The sequence below is a fragment of the Oncorhynchus nerka genome, linkage group LG8 (assembly GCF_034236695.1).
Source record: "Oncorhynchus nerka isolate Pitt River linkage group LG8, Oner_Uvic_2.0, whole genome shotgun sequence".
NCBI classification, from domain to species: domain Eukaryota; kingdom Metazoa; phylum Chordata; class Actinopteri; order Salmoniformes; family Salmonidae; genus Oncorhynchus; species Oncorhynchus nerka.
In genome coordinates this window covers 32,665,511-32,688,547 of record NC_088403.1, presented here as the reverse complement: position 1 = coordinate 32,688,547, position 23,037 = coordinate 32,665,511, and the positions used below count along the sequence as shown (strand labels likewise).

Below are 23,037 nucleotides of genomic sequence, written 5' to 3'. Positions count from 1 at the left end.
CACTATCAAATATCCCAATGAATGGGCAACTCCAGTCTTATCTGTAAAATCTTCAGTGAAAGTCCAGGTCTCCGGAGGTTTGTTGGCAGCCAACTAAATTTTACATTGGTGTTTGCAGGAGTAATGGGATATTTTTAGACCTGTTTGTAATATCAGCCCCACACGCTCTGAGAATGCCTGTCACGCTGTCACATGCAGTGCTTTACTATCACACTAAACACAGTTTATCATAATATGATTGAATTTACTATAGGACCCATACAGTATAGACAGGCTGTCTGGCTTAATGCATTATTTTTTGATATTGCTAGTATGTGTAGTGTACCCACTTCATTTGTAATACTTATTTTTCCAATCTAATCATTGAACATGTATTGTAGGAGCCGTTAGTTAATAACATGCATTTAGGCTACTGAATAAGAGGACTCATGTCCACTACTATCAAACATGTTGAGCTTTTATTTTGAAAAAAAACGAGGACTTGTTGACGTCATTTTTATTCGACAGAAGTGACCCAGAATCCATTGCGCCCAAAATCATGGCTGGTGTTCTGAAAAAGGTACGAGTGGAGGTCATGTTATGATTATGATTTTGTGAAAATGTAATGTGCTTCGGCTAATTCAGTTAGTGCCCGTTCACTTTACAATTGATATGAGCTTTGTCGCTTTCTATTGACAAGCAACTTACATGGCTGACACGATGCGAACTCAAAGCTACATGGCGTTGTATCCATACGTTCTGTAATGTTCCGCCTTCCTTCTGAATGCTGTATGACTATTTTACTCAGGAGGTTACTAGCTAACTTGCTAGCTCATTGTGTGTAATATTTTTCCCAGACCACAGGCTTGGTGGGACTGGCCGTGTCTCACAACCCTCATGAGGTGAGTCTCCAGTAATGACCATAATATACAGCTTTAGTAGTTGTGTAGCTGCTGTAATGACCATAAACGGCAGTAGTAGACCACAACTACTTTTGTCTTTAAATGTAACGTGTGTGTGCGCGTGTGCCCTCAGCGCCTGAGGATCCTGTACAGTAAGATCCTGGCGTCTCTCCAGATCATCCCTCAGGACGCAGCCTACAGAAAGTACACAGAACAGCTTGTCCATGACCGCGTTGACCTTATCAAAGCTGTAAGTTACACTCCAACCATGGTCATGTTCACAGCTAGACCAGGGTCAGGTTAAGTTTAACACAGTAGAAAACACTTCCTACCAGCCCTCATTGCGACTGATTTCATATATTAGCTTAAACTTGTATGAACCTCTGTGAGGTTATCCCCTTATTGACTTTTATATTTGATATCATGTTACGAGATATTGTTTGGGATGGCATCTGTGTGTTTAAAACCATATAGATCATTTTATTTTCTGTCTTCATTTCAATGGAAAGGAGCCTGATGTGGAGAAACTAGAGAAGAAAATCAACTGTGGTCAGATCGAGGAGGTCATTCACCAGGTACAGAGAGGAGCCTCACACTCTTGTCATTGCTTTGTATCTTCCTCCTAGAGTTGCTTTTTCTAGCCCTGTTTATACCTGGTTTCAACATGCGTCCGTTGTCCTGATCGTGTCCAAATTCGGGTTGGGCCCACATTTGTTGACAGGTGTAGACAATCAAAAGACACATTGTGATCTGATTGTGATAATTTCTTACTGACCACCTCTGGAGGTAGTCGATGACGCATCTTGTGCGGATATCCTTGAAGTGGATACCTAAAAATGGTCATTAAAGATCGCATGGCACCTACTCGTAAGAGTAGGGGTGTTAACCCCCGGTGTCCTGGCTAAATTCCCAATCTGTCCCTCGGGTACCTAATCATCCCCAGTTTACAATTGTCACATTCATCCCTCCTCCTCTCCCCTGTAACTATTCCCCAGGTTGTTGCTGTAAATGAGAATGTGTTCTCAGTCAACTTACCTGGTACAATAAAAAGTGTAAACCAAATCCGGACAACGAAATCGTATAAATTTTGTCCCGGCCTCTCAAAAAAAAAAAGCAAACCGACCAGTTGAATTAAGATCATGGTCTTTAGAAACCAAGTGCCAACTGGCACTGTGCGTCCAGCGCTGATTAAAATTGGAATATAGAAAAATATGTTTGACATGTTGTCCCAAATGAAAGAAGGGTTCTCCCGTTCTCACATCCAATGCCAGCGCAAAATCAGATGTTTGAAAACATCATAGGCTACAGAAAGGCCAAGGACTGTAATACCAAAAGTAAAGTAAAAATGTATTGGCAGGGTGGTGAATAGTCTTTCAGTTGCTATATCAGATATGAAAATAGTCATATTATAATGCAATCCTTTTCAGATATCAATAAAGTGCAGAAGATGTCCAAACTGATGCGTAAAGGCGCATAGCTTTTTGTAGCCTAAGTATGAGCGAGGCTACTGTCCAATAGGCTAATGTAGGCTTAAATTACGATGGACTCTTCAGGCTACTGTCCAATAGGCTAATGTAGGCTTAAATTACGATGGACTCTTCAGGCTACTGTCCAATAGGCTAATGTAGGCTTAAATTACAATGGACTCTTCAGGCTACTGTCGGCTTAAATTACGATGGACTCTTCAGGCTACTTTTAGATTGACACTTTGTTCCTTTATAAAGCCTTTGCTTTACATGCTTGCTCCTTTGCACTTTTTATAGATTGCTGCTTTTATCCATGCATTTTCATAATTTGACCACGCGTCTTGCTATCAAATCAATTTTATAAGTCACATGGGCCGAATACAACAGGTGTAGACCTTACAGTGAAATGCTTACTTACAAGCATTTTGGCCCCAGTGACGTAATGGGCCATTCGCACTACCCTCTGTAGTCCCTTGCGGTCAGGATGCTCTCGATGGTGCAGCTGTAGAAACTTTGAGGATCTGAGGACCCATGCCAAATCTTTTCAGTCTCTGGAGGAGGAATAGGTTTTGTCGTGCCCTCTTCACGACTGTCTTGGTTTGCTTGCACCATGTTAGTTTGTTGGTGATGTGGACACCAAGGAACTTCAACCTGCTTCACTGCAGCCCCATCGATGAGAATGGGGGCGTGCTCGGTCCTCTTTTTCATGTAGTCTACAATCATCATGTCTTGATCACGTTGAGGGAGCGGTTGTTGTCCTGGCACCACATGGCCAGGTCTCTGACCACCTCCCTATAAGCTGTCTCGTCGTTGGTGATCAGGCCTACCACTGTTGTGTCATCGGCAAACTTAATGATGGTGTTGGAGTCATGCCTGGCTGTGCAGTCATGAGTGAACAGGGAGTACAGGAGGGGACTGAACATGCACCCCTGAGGGGCCCATGTTGAGGATTAGTACCTAACCTTACCACCTGGGGCCGGCCCGTCAGGAAGTCCAGGATCCAGTTGCAGAGGGAGGTGTTTAGTCCCAGGGTCCTTAGCTGATTGATGAGTTTTGAGGGCACTATGGTGTTGAACGCTGAGCTGTAGTCAATGAATAGCATTCTCACATAGGTGTTCCTTATGTCCAGGTGGGAAAGGGCAGTGTGGAGTGCAATAGAGATTGCATCATCTGTGGATCTGTTGTTGCGGTATGCAAATTGGAGTGGGTCTAGGATTTCTGGGATAATGGAGTTGATGTGAGCCATGACTAGCCTGTCAAAGCACTTCATGGCTACAGACGTGAGTGCTACGGTTCGGTAGTCATTTAGGCAGGTTACCTTAGTGTTCTTGGGCACAGGCACTATGGTGGTCTGCTTAAAACAAACTCGGACAGGGAGGTTGAAAATGTCGGTGAAGACACTTGCCAGTTGGTCAGCGCATGCTCACAGTACACGTCCTGGTAATCTGTCTGGCCTTGTGAATGTTGACCTGTTTAAAGGTCTTACATCGGCTGCGGAGAGTGTGATCACACATTCTACCCGGAACATGTTGAGGTACCGTTAGTGAATTATCAATGATTGAGGAAACTAAACCATGGTAATTCTCCCAGCATGTCACTTTTTTTTGTATTCCTTTGGTACCGTTTAGGCCTAAAGGTTACTTACAATAATGTAAAGATAATGGATGTAAACAATGCTGTGTAAAGAACAAACCTATCCAGACCTGTTTGGATAATGCGTTGCGCCATTCAGAGATGGACTTTGTAGCCGACTAACTTAACCGCTTTGTTTTTACTGTGTGCATTAGGGCTTAGTCATATTTGGATTTATACTGTGCAATAATTGTATTTTGTATACGCATCCAGATTGTTTGTGGGGGTGACGTTTTTAGGGATGGGAGAGATTCTCTGAATATTTATTTGTATGGCTGCTGGACAAGTCGAGGTTATCGGCACAGTAGCCCGTTACGCCCAGTCTTAAATCGTTGGATAACAAAAGTAGGCTCTAATGATGAGTTTAAAACTATTGATTATACAAGCGTGCTGTTTTCTGTCTTTTATACAGCTTGTGTCATAACGGTAGGTCGGATTAATATGCATACAGGGAGGGACCAGGGAATCTGGTCACAATAAGGACGAAGTGGCAGATAAGAATCACATTTTATTACCGTGTGTAGACGCATGTCGATCTGATCACGACAGCCATGTTAATGCAAGGTGTAACCACGGCTACTGAGACATTGTTTTGTTTCTTAAACTATTTTGAAGCATTCAAAACCTCCCGCATACTGTATCTCTTCCCCATTTATCCTACATCCCTTGCCTTATCTGACCCACTAGTTTCCTCTTCCCTCCAGGCGGAGTGTGAGTTGGCACTATCCAGGAAGATGGCGGAGTGGAAACCATGGGAACCACTGATTGAAGAGCCCCCTGTCAACCAATGGAAGTGGCCTGTTTAAAGACTACTTCCTGTATTTATCATATGTCTGTGTCAATGTGTAAGTTCTTCATGCTCCATTCACAATGAAGCATGTACAAATAAAGCAGTGGAAATATTTTCCCTATCCTTGTAAAACTAATCTTTGACATTTTGCCTTGTGGGTGATACATTTAAAAAATGAAAATTCAGACAGTTTACACAACTCAGCCAAACCAAGGCGAATGAATGGAAGTTGAAAAACATGCCAGTCCTGATCTTGTCCAAATTGTGATTGTGCTCAATTGTTGCTAACCGCATTTAATATACCTCCTTTGAGAAAGGGTGTCGTTCTATCCTAATGTACCCCACATATTTAAAGCTGTTCAGTCAAAGTTAACTTAGAAATATAATTGGGTAAGATTGGACAACAGAAGTCACAACTGGGATTCAAACTGACAACCATGTGGGTCGCAACCTGCGTGTAATGCCCCTGTGGACAAGATCAGGACACATGCTGCATATTACGAGGTATAAACAGGGCTCAAGATTACAAGCCTTCCTCAAGGGAGCCCTCTTATCAGGCACAACAACTTGTTTTACTTCTCGTTTTATTATAACCACAACCATAGAGCTTTAGACCCACAGTACATCATTAAAGACAGAACATATGAACAGTTGTATAGGCCAGACAGGGCCCTAATCAATCCATATCGCTGAAGTGTTATATTTAGCGAGCTATTGATCTAAAGGTAGTTTACGGCAAACCCGGCAGGAACATTGCATTTAAATTACGCGGAATTTCCACCATATAGATTGAATAGAGCCCTTAGATTAGGTTAACTATTATTACAGTCTCCTACCATCAATCATTCCTTATAATGATAATTATCGTTCACAATAAAGCATTTAATAGAACAAAATGTGGTTAACCAGTAAAGCTCCTACCAATAACTAGCCAGCATTTATTTCCCCGTTCAATAGTATGAAGCACAGGTAACTTCCCCCTTGTGCTGCCCTCTGTGGCATAGTTATAGAATTAGCAGAACAGAAATGTGCATACAACATGGTGTGTGGCGTTCCGTTTGGAATGTTTGAATTGCTCCTTAACACATCCACAGAAATGGAGCAACCCTTAAGTCATATCAATAATGGAAACTCCTGTTGGGTGGACCATTAAAAAGGCTTAAGGATGTTCATAGCCATGGATGTTCTACAAATTCTAATTCTATAGTCATAACATCTGGATGTGTTCTTCACGGAGCCGTTCTCCATGCCCATGTGAAACGCACAGTTGCATCATGGGAGCGGTAGTTCTCTCAGGTCCTGGAGTCCTGGGCTCCGCTGGTGGCCCTCTGCAGCAGCTGAACCATGATGGGGTAGACGGGGGCGAACTCCTTCCCCTGACGAGCCCTCACACTCTGCATGTAGGCTTCCAGAGCACCCCTAGTACACACAGAAGGAGATGGCGTTGCTAAAGACACACTAACTGATGGGAATGTCATCATTTTACCACAAGAGGGTGCTCACTCACTCCTCAGTGAAACCAAACAACCCACCAGCGGTCTCAAAGGCTGTAAGACTTTTGTCGTTCTCCTGCAGTTACCTAATGAGTGTGAGGCGGTCTCTCTCTGAAGGGTGGTCATCCAGCCACTGGGAGTAGCGAGCGATGGACCACTCTGCTCTCTGTGGAAGAGGGAGAATTTGTACAAAGTTAAGATAAAGATGACAGTTGGAATCAGTATAGATAAGTGTGTATATAGCAGTTTGTAGGTACACTATAAGACCAAAAATATGTGGACACCTGCCAGTCGAACATCTCATTCCAAAATCATGGGCATTAATATGGAGTTGGTCCCCCCTTTGCTGCTATAACAGCCTCCACTCTTCTGAGAAGGCTTTCCACTAGATGTTGGGACATTGCTGCGAGGACTTGCTTCCATTCAGCCACAAGAGCATTAGTGAGGTCAAGCCCTGATGTTGGGTGATTAGGCCTGGTTCGTGTTCCAATTCATCCTAAACGTGTTCGATGGGGTTGAGGTCACGGCTCTGTGCAGGCCAGTCAAGTTCTTCCACACCGATCTCGACAAACCATTTCTGTATGGACCTCGCTTTGTGCACGGAAGCATTGTCATGCTGAAACAGAAAAGGTCCTTCTCCAAACTGTTGCTACAAAATTGGAAGCACAGAATCGTCTAGAATGTCATTGTATGCTGTAGCGTTAATATTTCCCTTCACTGGAACTAAGGGGCCTAGCCCGAACCATGAAAAACATCCTTGGACCATTATTCCTCCTCCACCTGGCATTCGCCAAACCCAGATTCATCCGTCGGACCGCAAGATGGTGAAGAGTGATTCATCACAACAGAGAACGTTTTTCCACTTCTCCAGAGTCCAATGGCGGCGGGCTTTACACCACTCCAGCCGACACTTGGCATTGCACATGGTGATCTTAGGCTTGTGTGTGTCTGCTCGGTCAAGGAAACCCATTTTATAAAGCTTCCGACGAACAGGTCTTGTGCTTCAGCACTCAGTGGTCCCGTTCTGTGAGCTTGTGGGGCCTTACCACTTAGCGGCTGAGCCGTTGTTGCTCCTAGACATTTCCACTTCACAATAACAGCACTTACAGTTGACCGGGACAGCTCTAGCAGGGCAGAAATTTGTATATATGTACCTGGTGAGGTGATTTGAGCTCAGACGGTGCTCTGGTGAACAGGAAGTGTAGCAGGGTGCTGTATGGAATCAGATCCCCCACGGCTGGACTGCTGGCTATCAGCTCACTGTTCTGGAACAGCAGGGGCCTACACAAACACACACACACACACATTGAGGTGTCTAGCCTAAATAACGTGTTCATTGTGTTACCCCATTAGCCTTTACCCATTATCTTTAAACCATTACCCTAGCGTCTAAGTAGAGGCAGACGGAAGGGAGACCGAGAGAATTACAGCTCTCTAACCCTCCAGTAATGACTAACATCTTCATTAAGAGCCACTCTCACTCTGGAAACTACCACTGCTATTGAGGCATTCCCCATCTCATCAAAGGTTTTACCAGGAATAGGTTGTGCATAATAACTGATGTAATAACTATGCATAACTAATGCGTCATACATGTGTAACAAGCAGTGATGTAATAACATACCTGAAAGATCTCAGCAGGCGGTAGGGTTTCCCCAGCTCAGACACTCTCCTACAGAGAGGGGCGACGGCCAGCTCCATCTAAAAACACAGAGAAGAAATAGCACAGTGAGAACACGAATATAGAGTTACTTGGTGAACTTGAAGATGCACAGAAAAACGCGAGAGACAGACAAACAGCGAAGGAGAGCTGACAGGCAGGTACGGAGAGAGATACCGATCATACCCTCACATACAACCCTTCTCCTCACCTGAGCGAAGTCAGCCGCCAATCTCATCTTGCCTCCCTCCCCTAGGGGGCGCAGCAGGCTGGCGTGGCGGATGAACAGTGTGATGCAGCGCTGGGCGATGCTCTCCGTGTTGTCGTATATGAAGTCGACACACTGGAAGTGGCGGAAGTAGTCCGCCATCACGCGGCCCACGAAGCCCTGTAGCTCCCGCATGTACAGAGAGCAGGGCACGTCCGGCTTCCCCGGGGTGGACATAGACCTGGACACAGAGACAGGAATAGAAATATCTGTCTGTGATTGCTTAGATAAGACCGCACCACAACAACAAACAGGGCAAATCCTTCAACGCTTATGCACACGCACACACACACACAGGTTAGTATAGGTCACTGACTAAAGGTCTGACTCATAACCTTGAACCTCAGGCCATTAAGTGACTACACACTATACCTGTGTGTGTGTGTGTGTGTGTGTGTGTGGGTATGCGTATGCTGCGAGTCGGCTAAGTCCCAGGAGGGCCTTGTCTGTGTAAGTTCAGAGAGCGGAAAGCAGTCTAGTCTGTATTCAGAGCGCTGAATGTCAATCTGAGCTCTCGGTCTCTGTATGTATGGCCGTGACAGAATAACCAGCGGGTGCCAGGGGCCGATAACATTTAGCCAGCGGCAGGAGGCTACAGTACTGACGCAGGGACCCTTTGTGTGGCTCTGTCCAACGGGACCCTGCTAGCTGTGTGTGTGTGTGTGCGAGTCTGTGTCGTGACTGCAAAGCCCCAAGACTAACGGAGTCTACAGGTCCATTGGGAGCCTCTCAATTGTACAGAGACGAGTCTGGGTAATATGAATGGACCACGGCATGAATGGAGGGAGAATATCTGAATGCAACTGTAGAGGGTCTAGAGACGAAGGGTCCCTAAACTTTTTCACTCAGGCCCCCCTTCCAGCACTGGGAAACATTTTGTTTGGGAACCACTGGTCTAGACCATAAAGACCCTGTTAAATTCATTCCTAATTCTATAGTCTAGACTGGTTCTACCTGTGTGTGCACACATTGACAAGTGAGCTGCTGGTCTCACAGCTAGGTTCCACAGGGCATCCATGGATGCTTGCTGATTCAGACTTGACCTTCTTACAAAATGAAACCTCCCAGCCTTTTTTATCAGGTCAATATTGCCGCTGTGACTCGAATCCTGCAACAGCTACTCTGCCACTGTGTCCCTATGGCTATCTGGGAGACGGTCAGTGGGGTCAATGGCTCAGGGAGACTTGGATGGTAGCGTGACTAAGAGTTCACTCAGAGGACGTGTGTGTGTGAGGAACAGGGTGTGTGTGTTAGAACTAGTTTTACGATGGCCACTGCAAGGAGCTACCTCTGCACAACACAAGAGCAAGTGTGTGTGTGTGTGTGTGTGTGTGTGTGTGTGTGTAAGTGTATTTGTTGGGGAGAAAGGGGGCAGGGGTGAGTTCAGCCACATTGTGTTTATCTGACCATGAAAAGGTCATTTGGACAGGGGGCTGAAGAGACAACGCACACACACACAGGATTCTATACGAGAGCAGAGCGGTGTGTGTAGAACAGTAGATAGCCTGAGGATGTGTGTATGAGTGTGCAAATGTCATGCTCAGGGGAAAGAGAGAAACATTTTGTAAATGTAAATTAGCAACAGATGCTGTTTGGTGCCTGGTGAAACAACGTATTGTCACATATAAAGCTCTGTAGCACTATGTCACCAAGCCCACCTGTAAACATGACCCTTTAAACAACTTAAACTCCAACCGTACTCCTAGAACGTTGCAACTAGCTTGAGGAGTGTGGTGTCTTAACGTGTGTGTGTGTGTGTGTATACTAACCCAGAGAAGTCTTCCTGATGCATAGTGATGATGATGGCTTCTATGGAGTCACTGACCGACAGCAGCAGAGGCTGTACTGCACTGGCCATCAGAGCCTGTACTCCCTACACGCACGCACACGCAAGAGTGCATCATTTAACAAGGCATAAGACGGGTTGTGTGTCACAACTCTGAAACAGCTCAGTCAGACAATGACATCTCAAATATCAGTGGACACACAATGATGAACTGAACAAACAGGACCATAACTTCTTGCATCTGCAGGCCAGGTACATAGCTGAAGGGCACAGTGCCCACAGGGACACACCTGATTCACTTAAGTCTGCCATTGCCTAGCAACCCAAACAGACTGGTGGTCTTGGCTGCATGAATGCGATTTGCTGATAAGCGGACGTTTGCAGTGAGCTTTAGGATAGGAGCTCTTGTGCACGTGACATGTCAGACGAGAGAGGAAGAGCATGTGTGTGTGTGATGTTCGTATTTGTGTGTGTGTGTTTGGGCATGTGTGTGTGTGTGTGTGTGTCGGTCACGGGGTTCGGAGTGGGGCCGCCAGTTTATCGTTCGTTCCATCTTTAGATCAATCTAAACTCAATAGACCTGACCCAGTGTGTGTGTGCGCGTTTGTGTTTGTGCCCGTCAGCTAAGCCCCTGCCAATGATAGATAACCAGATCTCTGTTCAGATCTACTCTCTAAACTCCTTCACAACAAAGTTAACAATGTCCCCTCCGCTGTATGTGGCGTGGGGGATTGGCGGAACGCAGAGAGAAACAAGCCTCCGACCATTTTCCCGGTTACAACAAAATACCTTTGTGAGAAAAAGCGAGTGATTGCCAAAGAAGAGTCTACACACTCCACTCAGTGTTTACCGTTTTATCTTCCAGAATGAGATGCATCAGAAATAGCAATGTTTTGTTTGGTTTCCATAACTCAGTTCCAAGTTCCAAAAGTGCCCATTCAAACCCCATAATGAAAAGTCAACAGCATAATCCACCACCATCTGCACATCAGATAGAATGGAGAGAAAAAGAAGAGGGGAAGACTAGAGAGGAGAGGAGAGGAGAGGAGGAGGAAATCAGCAGAGAAGAACGATAGAGGAGGAGAGTAGAGAGGAGAAAACTGTAGAGAGAAGTATGAGAGGAGACGAGTGTCTGTCTTACCTCGAGTGAAGCAGTGAGAGCATGTTCAGCAGCCGGAGGACATGACCCCAATCCTGATATCACCTGAGAACACACACACACACACACACACACACACACACACACACACACACACACACACACACAAAAAAGGTCAAAGGTTAGGTTACAGTGAAACCTGACAAACACTATTCGTCTTTTTTCCCACATATCCCTCCCATATTCTTATTACATATCCCTCCCATAACGGTTATTACAGCATTTATCCTCCCTCCTTGCTCTCCAATCCTCCACGTCCCTCCTTCCATCCCATCCTTCTCCCACCCTCCCTCCCTCCTAAAATAACCAGCCGTTCTTGCTGAAACGGCCTCACTGTTTTCAAATGGTTACATTTTGACAACCTCCCAGGCCACTAAATATTTGATGGCAGAGTAATCTCCTTTTATGCCACTATTAATCACACAGGCCCCAGCACCAGGACACATCATACATCTTTAATGGGCCATATGAAGGAATACGTTTCCCCCATCTCTCTCTCTGGTTCCCACTTTCTTGCTCTCTCTTTCTCTGCCTCTCTCGACATCTGACTCCCTTCCTTGTCATCCCTCTCTCTCTCTCTTTACTCTTCTCTCCGCTCCTCTCTCCCATCCTCTTTCGCCGCTCTCCTCTCCTCTCTCCCACTCACTTACTGCATCTCTCCCCTTCTCTCCCTCCCCTGCAGCTAGTTTACTTTGGGTGATGAGATACATTAACTCTAGAAATAATTGGTTGTCAGCATTTTCCCATCAAACCCTTGTGACATCAGATGACCAGCACACACACACGCACACACACACACACACACACACACACACACACACATACACACACACACTCATCTGCGTGAACTCTTAGTCACGCTACCATCCCAGTTTCCCTATAATATGTAATATAACATGTAAAACATAACGTAGCCGTGTAAAACATAACGTAGCCGTGTAAAACATAAAACATAACGTAGCCGTGTAAAACATAACGTAGACGTGTAAAACATAACGTAGACGTGTAAAACATAACGTAGCCGTGTAAAACATAACGTAGCCGTGTAAAACATAACGTAGCCGTGTAAAACATAAAACATAACGTAGCCGTGTAAAACATAACGTAGCCGTGTAAAACATAACGTAGCCGTGTAAAACATAAAACATAACGTAGCCGTGTAAAACATAACGTAGCCGTGTAAAACATAACGTAGCCGTGTAAAACATAATGTAGCCGTGTAAAACATAACGTAGACGTGTAAAACATAACGTAGACATGTAAAACATAACGTAGACATGTAAAACATAACGTAGACATGTAAAAAGAACACAAGTGTAATGTGGTGTGTGTGTGTATGACCGTGTGTGTGTTACTTTAGCAACAGCCTGGTGTAGTCTGTAGAGGGAGTTGACCACCGCCATGTTCCTCCTCTGACCTTCTGTTAGAGGCCCTATCACCTGACTGGCATCCCCCTGGGTAGATAGCTGGAGAGAAAGAGAGAGTGAGAGAAGAAGGGAAGGATGGAGGGAGAGAAATAGAGGAAGAGAGAGAAATAGGTGGAGAGAAGAGAGAGAGAAAAAGTCAGGACACCTGTAGTACTCAGCAGACACACAGCAGCAGTGAGAGCAAGGGCACACCGGAGCCAGGATCCAGCTCCCACTGCTATAGCAGAGCAAGGAGGGCCCCGGGAACAACACATACAGGAGAGGAGCCAGGATCCAGCTGTAGTAGCAGTTTGGGCTGCTGTCTCCTGGCCATGTTCCACAGACGGATAGGGACACCTCACCACCTCTCACCTCAGAGGTGATAACAAGCAGGTCACACACACACCTGGGGAAATTAGAGGCTCCCTATCTGAGATGGCCATCTCAGGAAGACGAATAGAGAGGAATTGGGGCCATCTCAGGAAGACGAAGAGAGAGGAATTGGGGCCATCTCAGGAAGACAGAGCGAGAGAGAAAAAGCGTGAGACAACATGTGCAAAGTGGTGCCATAGCAACGGTCTAAAAATGGCAAAGCAACAGTTATAGCTTTAGAGTGTAGTTGTGTGGATGGCAAACACGCACACACAGAGGCGCACACACATTGACATTCATGACACATGCACGTGCCCACACACACGCACAGAGAGGTGTCAGGATACCAGCACCGAAGTAGCTTCCTGTTCACACCTGAGTATGTCTGTGTTTGTGTGAGTGAGTGTGTGAGAGTGACTGTAGATCAGGCCTGTGTGTGTCGCATCTCAGTGCGTGTGTGCGTGTGTGTCCGAGTGTATATTTAGAGCTTGGAGTGTCTGTGGAGGAGGCTCCAACCTACTAATAAAACTTAGTCACGGTTAACTTAGAAGCATGTTTTTGTACCCTTCCCATTGATGAGTATTTTTATTTATTTAATACATTTAGAATAAGGCTGTAACGTAACAAAATGTGGAAAAGAGGAAGGGGTCTGAATACTTTCCGAATGCACTGTAATTAGAGGGTTGTAGGCATAAAACAAATAATAATAATATTGAAGTAAAAAAATAAAAAATAAAAAGTAACCAATTCAGACCTTTACAATTAAGTTAGCAGACTTCATGAGTAAGGGTGGGTAAATGAAGACAAATAAAACAAAGATGATATGATTGCTGTAGGACCAATAGCACTTAATCCATTATCTGAATTCATTATTAGCAATATACTTTAAAAGACCTTAAACCCAAAATGTGCCATCCTTTAAGTGCTCTATACTCTTTATCAAAAAACAAGAAGAGGGCATGTGCAAAAAGCCTATACTCTTATATAATAATTCATCACTGCCTGTAGGGAAAGTCCTCCCTGGGAGATACATTCAGTAGCCTATAAGCAGAGGGAGACAGGAATCAACAGGAAGAAAAACAAGCAAAAGCTCAAAAAGTTATTGTGTAGTAGCCCAAACAGGGATAGCTAACCCATATGTGTAGTAGCCCAAACATGGATAGCTAACCCATATGTGTAGTAGCCCAAACAGGGATAGCTAACCCATATGTGTAGTAGCCCAAACTGGGATAGCTAACCCATATGTGTAGTAGCCCAAACTGGGATAGCTAACCCATATGTGTAGTAGCCCAAACTGGGATAGCTAACCCCTATGTGTAGTAGCCCAAACTGGGATAGCTAACCCATATGTGTAGTAGCCCAAACTGGGATAGCTAACCCATATGTGTAGTAGCCCAAACTGGGATAGCTAACCCATATGTGTAGTTGTCCAAATAGATTCAATCTTTTTTTACCTCTCCTTTTCTCCATCATTTCGTCATATCCAATTACGATCTTGTCTCATCGCTGAAACTCCCCAATGGGCTCGGCACAGGCGAAGGTCGAGTCGTGTGTCCTCCGAAACATGACCCACCAAACTGCGCTCCTTCACACCTGCCCGCTTAAACCGAAAGCCAGCCGGACCAATTTGTCGGAGGAAACAGTGTTTAACTGACGACCGAAGTCATCCTGCAGGTGCCTGGCCCACCACAAGGAGTCGCTAGAGCGTGATGAGCCAAGTAAAGTCAAGCCAAGTCTTTTGAGGTATGCCTGTGTGTCCGCCAGTAGTTGAAACGGACAGCTCTGGGGCATTCAACATGTCAACCTCTCACAAATACAAGTAGTGATGAAGTCAATTGACATGCATATTATTAATGTTAGCTCTCTGTGTACATCCAAGGGCCAGCCGTGCTGCCCTGTTCGGAGACAAAACTAGGGCCTGTAGAACCTGCCTTGTTGATAGTGCTATTAAGAAGATAGAGCTGCTCTTTATTATGGACAGACTTCTCCCCATTTTAGCTACTGTTGTATAAATATGTTTTGACCATGGAAGTTTACAATCCAGGGTTACTCCAAAGCAGCTCAATTTACACATGATTTATTACAAGATGTGAGTTTTAGGGTTTAGTGAATGACTTGTCCCAAATACAATGTTTTTAGTAAAAAAATAAACTTATTCCTTGCCACCCACTCTGAAACTAACTGCAGATCTTAGTTAAGTGTTGCAGTCATTTCAGTCACTGTAGTACAGTTGCTGACTTGTATAGTGTTGAGTCATCCGCATACATAGACACATCTTAGTTTGGATCTGGATACTGCTTCAAGCTCATTTCTGCAGCATTAGTAAAGATGTGAACAATAAATGTTGATGATTTCATTCCTGTGCAGTTTGTAACTACCCTGGTAGGTTGACTGATAACCTGAACCAGGTTGCAGGCACTGGTTACAGTTTGAAGCTTTTTCTTAAATGGTCAGTTTGATGATAGCCAGTCAATATTTAAAATCACCCAGAACTTATACCTCTCTGTTTAAATCACATATATTATTAAGCATTTCGCACATTATCCAGATACTGACTGTTAGCACTTGGTGGTCTATAGCAGCTTCCCTCAAGAATGGGCTTTAGGTGAGGCAGATGAACCTGTAGCCATATTACTTCAACAGTATTTAACATGAGATTCTCTATAAGCTTTACAGGAATGTGGTTCTGAATATAAACAGGAACACCTCCACCATTGGCATTTCTGTATTGTCTGTAAATGTTATAACCTTGTATTGCTACCTCTGTATCATCAAATGTATTAACTGAGTGAGTTTCAGAGTCAAAACATGAATGTCATCTGTTAACAGCAAATTATTGATTTCAGCCACCTTGCGCTTTAAAAGTGCTTTCTTCGCCATCTTAAATAAGCATGCCCCATTCAAAAAATGTAGAAATAACAACAGATATAGCCCTTGGTTCACCCCAGATTTGACTGCCTTTGACCAGCACAAAAACATCCTGTGGGGTTCTGCATTAGCATCGAATAGCCCCCGCGATATGCAACTTTTCAGGGAAGCCAGGAACCAATATAGTCAGTCATAAATTTGCATCCTGTAGCACTGATTCCCAAAAAGTTTTGGGACACTAAAGTCCATGGAGACTAAGAGCACCTCCTCCCAGCTGCCCACTGCACTGAATCTAGGAAACACTGTCACCACTGATAAATGGGTGAGAGCCAGGGTGGACAGATGTGTCTCTACACATCTTTTATTTGTTCATGTTCAGGTCAACTCTACATTTTGAAGACTACATTAGTAGGCAGGAGGAACCACTCACAGACACTGTGTCTGTGTCCCTAATGACACCATATTCCCCATATACAGTACACTACTTTTGACCAGAGCCCTATGGGTCACTAACCCAGCCACTAGCCTCTACAGTAACCCTCCTCATCTGACTAGCCAAGCAACCCACTGATGATGACCATTGATTCATAGCAGGGAAATTCTGAATGAACACTGACGACTATGGGCTGAGAGAGACATGCTCGGTCTGACCGGTCTGTACTATTCTACCCCCCTCTATTCTCTTCTCCTCCTCCCCTCTCATCAAATCAAGTCAAATCAAACTTTATTTGTGACATGCGCCGAATACAACAGGTGTAGACTTTACCGGGAAATGCTTATTTACAAGCCCTTAACCAACAGTGCAGTACAAGAAGAGTTTAGGAAATATTTACCAAATAAACTCAAGTTAAAAAAATTATAAAAATCTCCCCTCATATCCTCTCCTTGCGCCCACTGACACTTAGCCACAGAACAGGGTTTGACTGATGAACAATTGGATGTTGTGGTGACCTACCAGCTGCTCAGACTTGACACAGAAGAGCTGGACGGTCTTGGCAGCGTTCTTGGCCACTGCCAGAGTCAGACTGGTGTCTACAGACGCCACGTTCAGCTCACTGAGGACACACACATAATAATAGAACATGTAGGACAATGGAAAGAACAGGATCAGGGCAGGATCAGCAAAAAAAGTGAGATGACCAACAGATGTAAGAAATAATATTTCTGCTTTTTTTCTGAGTAGGGAACAGTGTTTGTGTAGGTGTTTGTGTAGGTGTGTACCTGGTGATGGTCTTGATGATGCTGTCCAGTTCGTCGTGGGAGGGGGGGTTGCGTCCCCCCATGGGGAACACCAGGTTGATGGGGTCAAACAGACGAGACAGAGACTTGGAGAGGTACGCTGCCTCGTAGGGCTGCAGAGAGTCCTTCAAAGCCTTCTCTGGACTACACACAGACACATGTTATTTATCTCATTAATGTGTTTACAAACTATATACAGCGATGGTTCATTATTTTCCTGGTTTTAAACAAAGTTCTACATTTGGGAACATGTCTAGAGGCCAGATTCTCGGTCTATTTACACATCTCACACACACTGATCTAGACCCACAGCGAGCGCACAGTGGACTGGTCTGTGGCGCTGGAGCGAGATGAAGACATCAGTAGTGACAGGCTCTGGCAGGCCTACCCTCTCTTCCAACTCTCTCTCTCCCTTGCGCTCTCTCGTTTCTCTCACACTGATGAAATGGGGAAGAGGTAGAGAAACCCAAGCTAACAGCAGCCTGTAGGGCCGTCAAGCTTGCACACACACACACACACACACACACACAGCTGTATGCACTTCTCCAGCAGCGCTCCAATCTTTAGTTCATCTGGCCAGTCATTTTATGCACCACAATTCATCAGACAGGGCGCTTATTGATTAATGGTGCTCTCTCGTTAACTGAAATGTAGCTCAATGAGAACAATGACGACAAGTGCCTTTCGCACACGAGCAAATGTGCATTCAATGTTTGTTCTCCATCTCATCACCACTCCTCTGAATGATTTTGCTCCCTCATATACCTCCCTGTGTCAACCAGCCGATTCATCCATCTCTTCCCACCCTGTCACTTCTCCGTCTGGGCTTCTTCACACTACCTCCTTTCATCCTATTCCCTCACTTTATCCGTTCTGCAGCTCTCTATCAGCTTGTTAGTGTACCCTCTTTCCATGCACCTCTCTCCCTCCGTCCGTCCATCCAGCCATCCCCTCTCCCTCCCTTCATCCCCCTCTCTGCCCAACCACAGCAACAGACACCTTGAGTAACAGAGGCAATTTGGCCCACAGCAGCGCCCGTAATTACAAGTTTAAACACTGAGACGACACACAACACACAGGCTGACAGCTCTACATCAGAGAGCAAACAGAGAGACGAAGCGAGAAAGAGGGTATGGGCTAGAGCGAGACAGGCAGAGCAAGGAAATGAAAGAGAGGTAGAGAGCGGGACGGAGAGAGGGACCCAAGAGAGAAGAGAGTAATAGAGAGAGGGAGAGAAAGAGATTTAATGGAGTCAGGGAGATAACCTGGGCCTGCTCCCAGTGGCTTTCATGTACCCATGGTTAATCAACACTGACTCAACTTGACTGAGTGCCAGGGGGATAACCAGCAGGGCCAGGCGCTGTAGCCTGGCACAGGATCTCCTACTGGGAAACAGGGAGCAGCAAGGGCCCCTGGCTGGGCCTGGAGCTTCACACCATTAGGTTAATGTGTGACTCATATCAGGCTCCAGCAGTTACAGACATACGCTATAGTGTACAGGAGCCATTTCCACCTGTCTGGTCACCTAGCCATCACAACACAATTTAAACACTCAAGTTGTTGCATCTGTCACAAATATAGTTGCTTATTCCAGACATCTACCGGCAGGATAGGGATATGTCAGGCCTGAAGTTCACCCAGTAGAGAGGGCCTACGTCCCAAATAGCACCCTATTCTACGGCTGTCCCTGACAAAAAAATATATATATTGGTCGACGAGAGTAGTCTGTTCTTTAGAACCAATCGATTGTTTGAAATTTGAAAATGTGTATTTTACCATATATACAAATCAAATCAAATGTTATTTGTCACATGTCCCGAATACAACAGGTGAAGGTAGACCTTACCATGAAATGCTTACTAACAAAGCCCTTAACCAACCATGCAGTGAAAAAAATAATTACTAAATAAACTAGAGTAACACAATATGGCCTCCCAAGTGGTGCAGTGGTCTAAGGCACTACATTGCAGTTGCTAGCTGTGCCACTAGAGATCTTGGTTAGAGTCCAGGCTCTGTCGCAGCCGGCACAATTAGCCCAGCGTCATCCGGGTTAGGGGAGGGTTTGACCGGCAGGGATGTCCTTGTCCCATCGCGCTCTAGCGACTCCTGTGACAGGCCAGACGCATGCATGCTGACACGCTGAGTTGCAGCGATGAGACAAGATTGTAACTACTACCAATTGGATACTACAAAATTGGGGAGAAAAAGGGGTAAAAGTAAATCAATATTTTACCCCTTTTTCTCCACAATTTCGTAGTATCCAATTGGTAGTAGTTACAATCTTGTCTCATCGCTGCAACTCCCGTACGGACTCGGGAGAGGCAAAGGATGAGAGCCATGCATCCTCAGAAATATATATATATAAAAGTAACACAATAAAATATTGAGGCTATATACAGGGGGCACCGGTACCGACTCAATGTGCAGGGGTGCAGGTTAGTCAAGGTAATTTGTACATGTAGGTAGGGGTAATGTTACTATGCATGGACAATAAACAACGAGTAGCAGCAGTGTAAGAACAAAGGAGGCAAATAGTCCGGGTGGCCATTTGATTAATTGTTCAGCAGTCTTATGGCTTAGGGGTAGAAGCTGTTGAGGAGCTTTTTGGACTTAGACTTGGCGCTCCGGTACCACTTGTCGTGCGGTAGCAGAGAGAACAGTCTATGACTTGGGTGACTGGAGTCTTTGACAATTTCTTTGGCCTCACTCTGACACCACCAAGTATATAGGTCCTGGATGGCAGGAAGCTTGGCCCCAGGTATGCACTACCCTCTGTAACGCCTTATGGTCGGATGCCGAGCAGTTGGTGATGCAACTAGACGGTGATGCAACCGGTCAGGATGCTCTCGATGGTGCAGCTGTAGAACTTTTTGAAGATCATGGGACCCATGCAAAATCTTTTCAGTCTCCTGAGGTGGAAAAGACATTGTCATGCCCTCGTCACAACTTTCTTAGTGTGTTTGGACCATGATAGTTTGTTGGTGGACACCAAGGAACTTGAAACTCTTGACCCGCTCCACACAGCCCGTCGATGTAAATGGGGGGGTGTGTTCGGCCCTCCTTTTCCTGTAGTCCAATATAATCTCCTTTGTCTTGCTCACGTTGACAGAGAGCTTGTTGTCCTGGCACCACACTGCCAGGTCTCTGACCTCCTCTCTATAGGCGGTCTCAGTTGTCGGTGATCAGGCCTACCGCCGTTTTGTAAACGTAATGCAAACGTAATGATGACGCTGGAGTCATACTTGGCCACACAGTCGTGAGTCAAAAGGGAGTACAGGAGGGGACTAAGCACGCACCCCTGAGGGGCCCCTGTGTTGAGGATCAGCGTGGCAGTTGTGTTGTTGCCTACCCGTCAGGAAGTCAAGGATCCAGTTGCAGAGGGAGGTGTTTGGTCCTAGGGTTCTTAGCTTAGCGATGAGCTTTGTGGGCACTATGGTGTTGAACACTGATCTGTAGTCAATTAACAGCATTTTCACATACAGTACCGGTCAAAAGTTTGAACACTTACTCATTCAAGGGTTTTTGTTTATTTTTACTATTTTCTACATTGTAGAATAATAGTGAAGACATCAAAACCAAAAAATATATTTTCTTCAAAGTAGCCATCCTTTGCCTTGATGACAGCTTTGGACACTGGCATTCACTGGCATTCTCATCAGAATGAGCTTCACCTGGAATCAGCTTCACCTGGAATGCTTTTCCAACAGTCTTGAAGTTCCCACATATGCTGAGCATGGCCTTTTCTTCAGTCTGCGGTCCAACTCATCCCAAACCATCTCAATTAGGTTGAGGTCGGGTGATTGTGGAGGCCAGGTCATCTGATGCAACACTCCATCACTCTCCTTCTTGGTCAAATAGCCCTTACACAGCCTGGAGGTGTGTTGGGTCATTGTCCTGTTGGCAGAAAAAAATTATAGTCCCACTAAGTGCAAACTAGATGGGATGGTGTATCGCTGCAGAATGCATTGGTTAAGTGTGCCTTTAATTCTAAATAAATCACAGACAGGGTCACCAGCAAAGCACCCCCACACCTCCTCCTCCATGCTTCATGGTGGGAACCACACATGCGGAGATCATCTGTTCACCTTCTCTACATCTCACAAAGAAACGGCGGTTGGAACCAAAAATCTCAAATTTGGACTCGGACCAAAGGACAGATTTTAGCCGGTCTAATGTCCATTGCCATGTTTCTTAGCCCAAGCAAGTCCTTTCCTTTTATTGGTGTCCTTTAGTAGTGGTTTCTTTGCAGCAATATGACCATGAAGGCCTGATTCACACAGTCTCCTCGGAGCAGTTGATGTTGAGATGTGTCTGTTACTTGAACTCTGTGAAGCATTAATTTGGGCTGCAATCTGAGGCTGGTAACTCTAGTGAATTTATCCTCTGCAGCAGAGGTAACTCTGGGTCTTCCTTTCCTGTGGCGGTCCTCATGAGAGGCAGTTTCATCATAGCGCTTAATGGTTTTTACAACTGCACTTGAAGAAACGTTCAAAGTTCTTGAAATCTTCCAGATTGACTGACCTTCATGTCTTAAAGTTATGATGGAATGTTGTTTCTCTTTGCTTATTTGAGCTGTTCTTTCCATAATATGGACTTGGTATTTTACCAAATAGGGCTATCTTCTGTATAGCACACCTACCTTGTCACAACACAACTGATTGGCTCAATGCATTAAGGAAAGAAATCCCACAAACAATCTTTTAACAAGGCACACCTGTTAATTGAAATCCATTCCAGGTGACTACCTCATGAAGCTGGTTGACAGAATGCCAAGAGTGTGCAAAGCTGTCATCAAGGCAAAGGAGAATCATCTAAAATCTAAAATATATTTTGATTTGTTTAACACGTTTTTTGTTACTACATGACTCCTTATGTGTTATTTCATAGTTTTGATGTCTTCACTATTATTGTATAATGTAGAAAATAGTAAATATAAAGAAAAACACTTGAATGATTAGGTGTGTCCAAACTCTTGACCGGTACTGTAGGTGTAATATAGACACCCTATGTTTGAATAAAACCAACTATACTGTATGTAGGATACTTTGCCTGATGCTTTAGGCACTGAAATTAAAAATCAACACACATAAATGACTAAAGAGGGAACAAGAGATCAATATAGCCTAACCAGAAGAAAAAAAAATGTTCCCAACCCGACCCTCTTCCTCCCTCTGGCCTTCTCAGATTCTGCCATTATGCTCCTGAAGTTGCTGATAATAGGCTACACCAGCGGTCGGAAAGTTATCATACCATTTCTACTGATCTGCGTGCCAGTTCTGATTTTCAAATGCACATTTTTGTGGAACAGTTACATTTAATTCATAATAAAGTCTTCACATCTCAAAATCAATGTCATGTGGTTAATCAAAATTATATCTAAATGAAAATTATACAAATTCAACTTCTATTGCCATAGCCTACATAAAGCCAACAAATAAAAACACTGTAGGCCGTAGGTAGAAAATATCCTGATAAAAATAAATATCCTATAAACCACATTTGCTATTGCATGGCCTGTCTGCAAGGAACTTGAAACATGGTATCAACTTAACCTAGGTCCAGCCTGAAGCTCACACTAGCAATCTTGTAACATTGTATAAAATACAGTTGAAGTCGGAAGTTTACATACACCTTTGCCAAACACATTTAAACTCAGTTTTTCACAATTCCTGACATTTAATTATAGTAAAAACTCCCTGTCTTAGGTCAGTTAGGATCACCACTTTCTTTTGAGAATGTGAAATGTCAGAATAATAGTAGAGAGAATGATTTATTTCAGCTTTTATTTATTTCATCACATTCCCAGTGGGTCCGAAGTTTACATACACTCAATTAGTATTTGGTAGCATTGCCTTTAAATTGTTGAACTTGGGTCAAATGTTCCGGGTAGCCTTCCACAAGCTTCCCACAATAAGTTGGGTGAATTTTGGCCCATTCCTCCTGACAGAGCTGGTGTAACTGAGTCAGGTTTGTAGGCCTCCTTGCTCGCACACGCTTTTTCAGTTCTGCCCACAAAT

At 44.6% G+C, this 23,037-nt stretch overlaps 2 protein-coding genes across 2 annotated transcripts in view; one reads left to right on the top strand and one right to left on the bottom strand.

Moving 5' to 3' along the window:
- The first annotated feature begins 495 nt into the window (after positions 1–495).
- Positions 496–4,905, top strand: LOC115133149 (NADH dehydrogenase [ubiquinone] 1 alpha subcomplex subunit 5-like). The gene is made up of 5 exons (XM_029666087.2): positions 496–559; positions 837–881; positions 1,015–1,131; positions 1,391–1,456; positions 4,684–4,905. Exons 1-5 carry the CDS (start codon positions 539–541, stop codon positions 4,783–4,785), a joined length of 351 nt encoding a protein of 116 aa, XP_029521947.1. The 5' UTR covers positions 496–538; the 3' UTR covers positions 4,786–4,905.
- Positions 4,906–5,336: 431 nt separating this feature from the next.
- The window catches only part of cog5 (component of oligomeric golgi complex 5), a 92,126-nt gene continuing 74,425 nt past the window's right edge, over positions 5,337–23,037 (bottom strand). Inside the window, exons 13-22 of the mRNA XM_029666082.2 lie at positions 17,003–17,164; positions 16,737–16,836; positions 12,491–12,601; positions 11,118–11,180; positions 9,960–10,063; positions 8,134–8,371; positions 7,887–7,963; positions 7,417–7,543; positions 6,349–6,428; positions 5,337–6,188 (exon numbers count right to left, since the gene is read on the bottom strand). Of these exons, the coding sequence (XP_029521942.1) occupies positions 6,062–6,188; positions 6,349–6,428; positions 7,417–7,543; positions 7,887–7,963; positions 8,134–8,371; positions 9,960–10,063; positions 11,118–11,180; positions 12,491–12,601; positions 16,737–16,836; positions 17,003–17,164 (1,189 nt within the window). The 3' untranslated portion in view covers positions 5,337–6,061. The remainder of the gene's footprint in view (positions 6,189–6,348; positions 6,429–7,416; positions 7,544–7,886; positions 7,964–8,133; positions 8,372–9,959; positions 10,064–11,117; positions 11,181–12,490; positions 12,602–16,736; positions 16,837–17,002; positions 17,165–23,037) is intronic.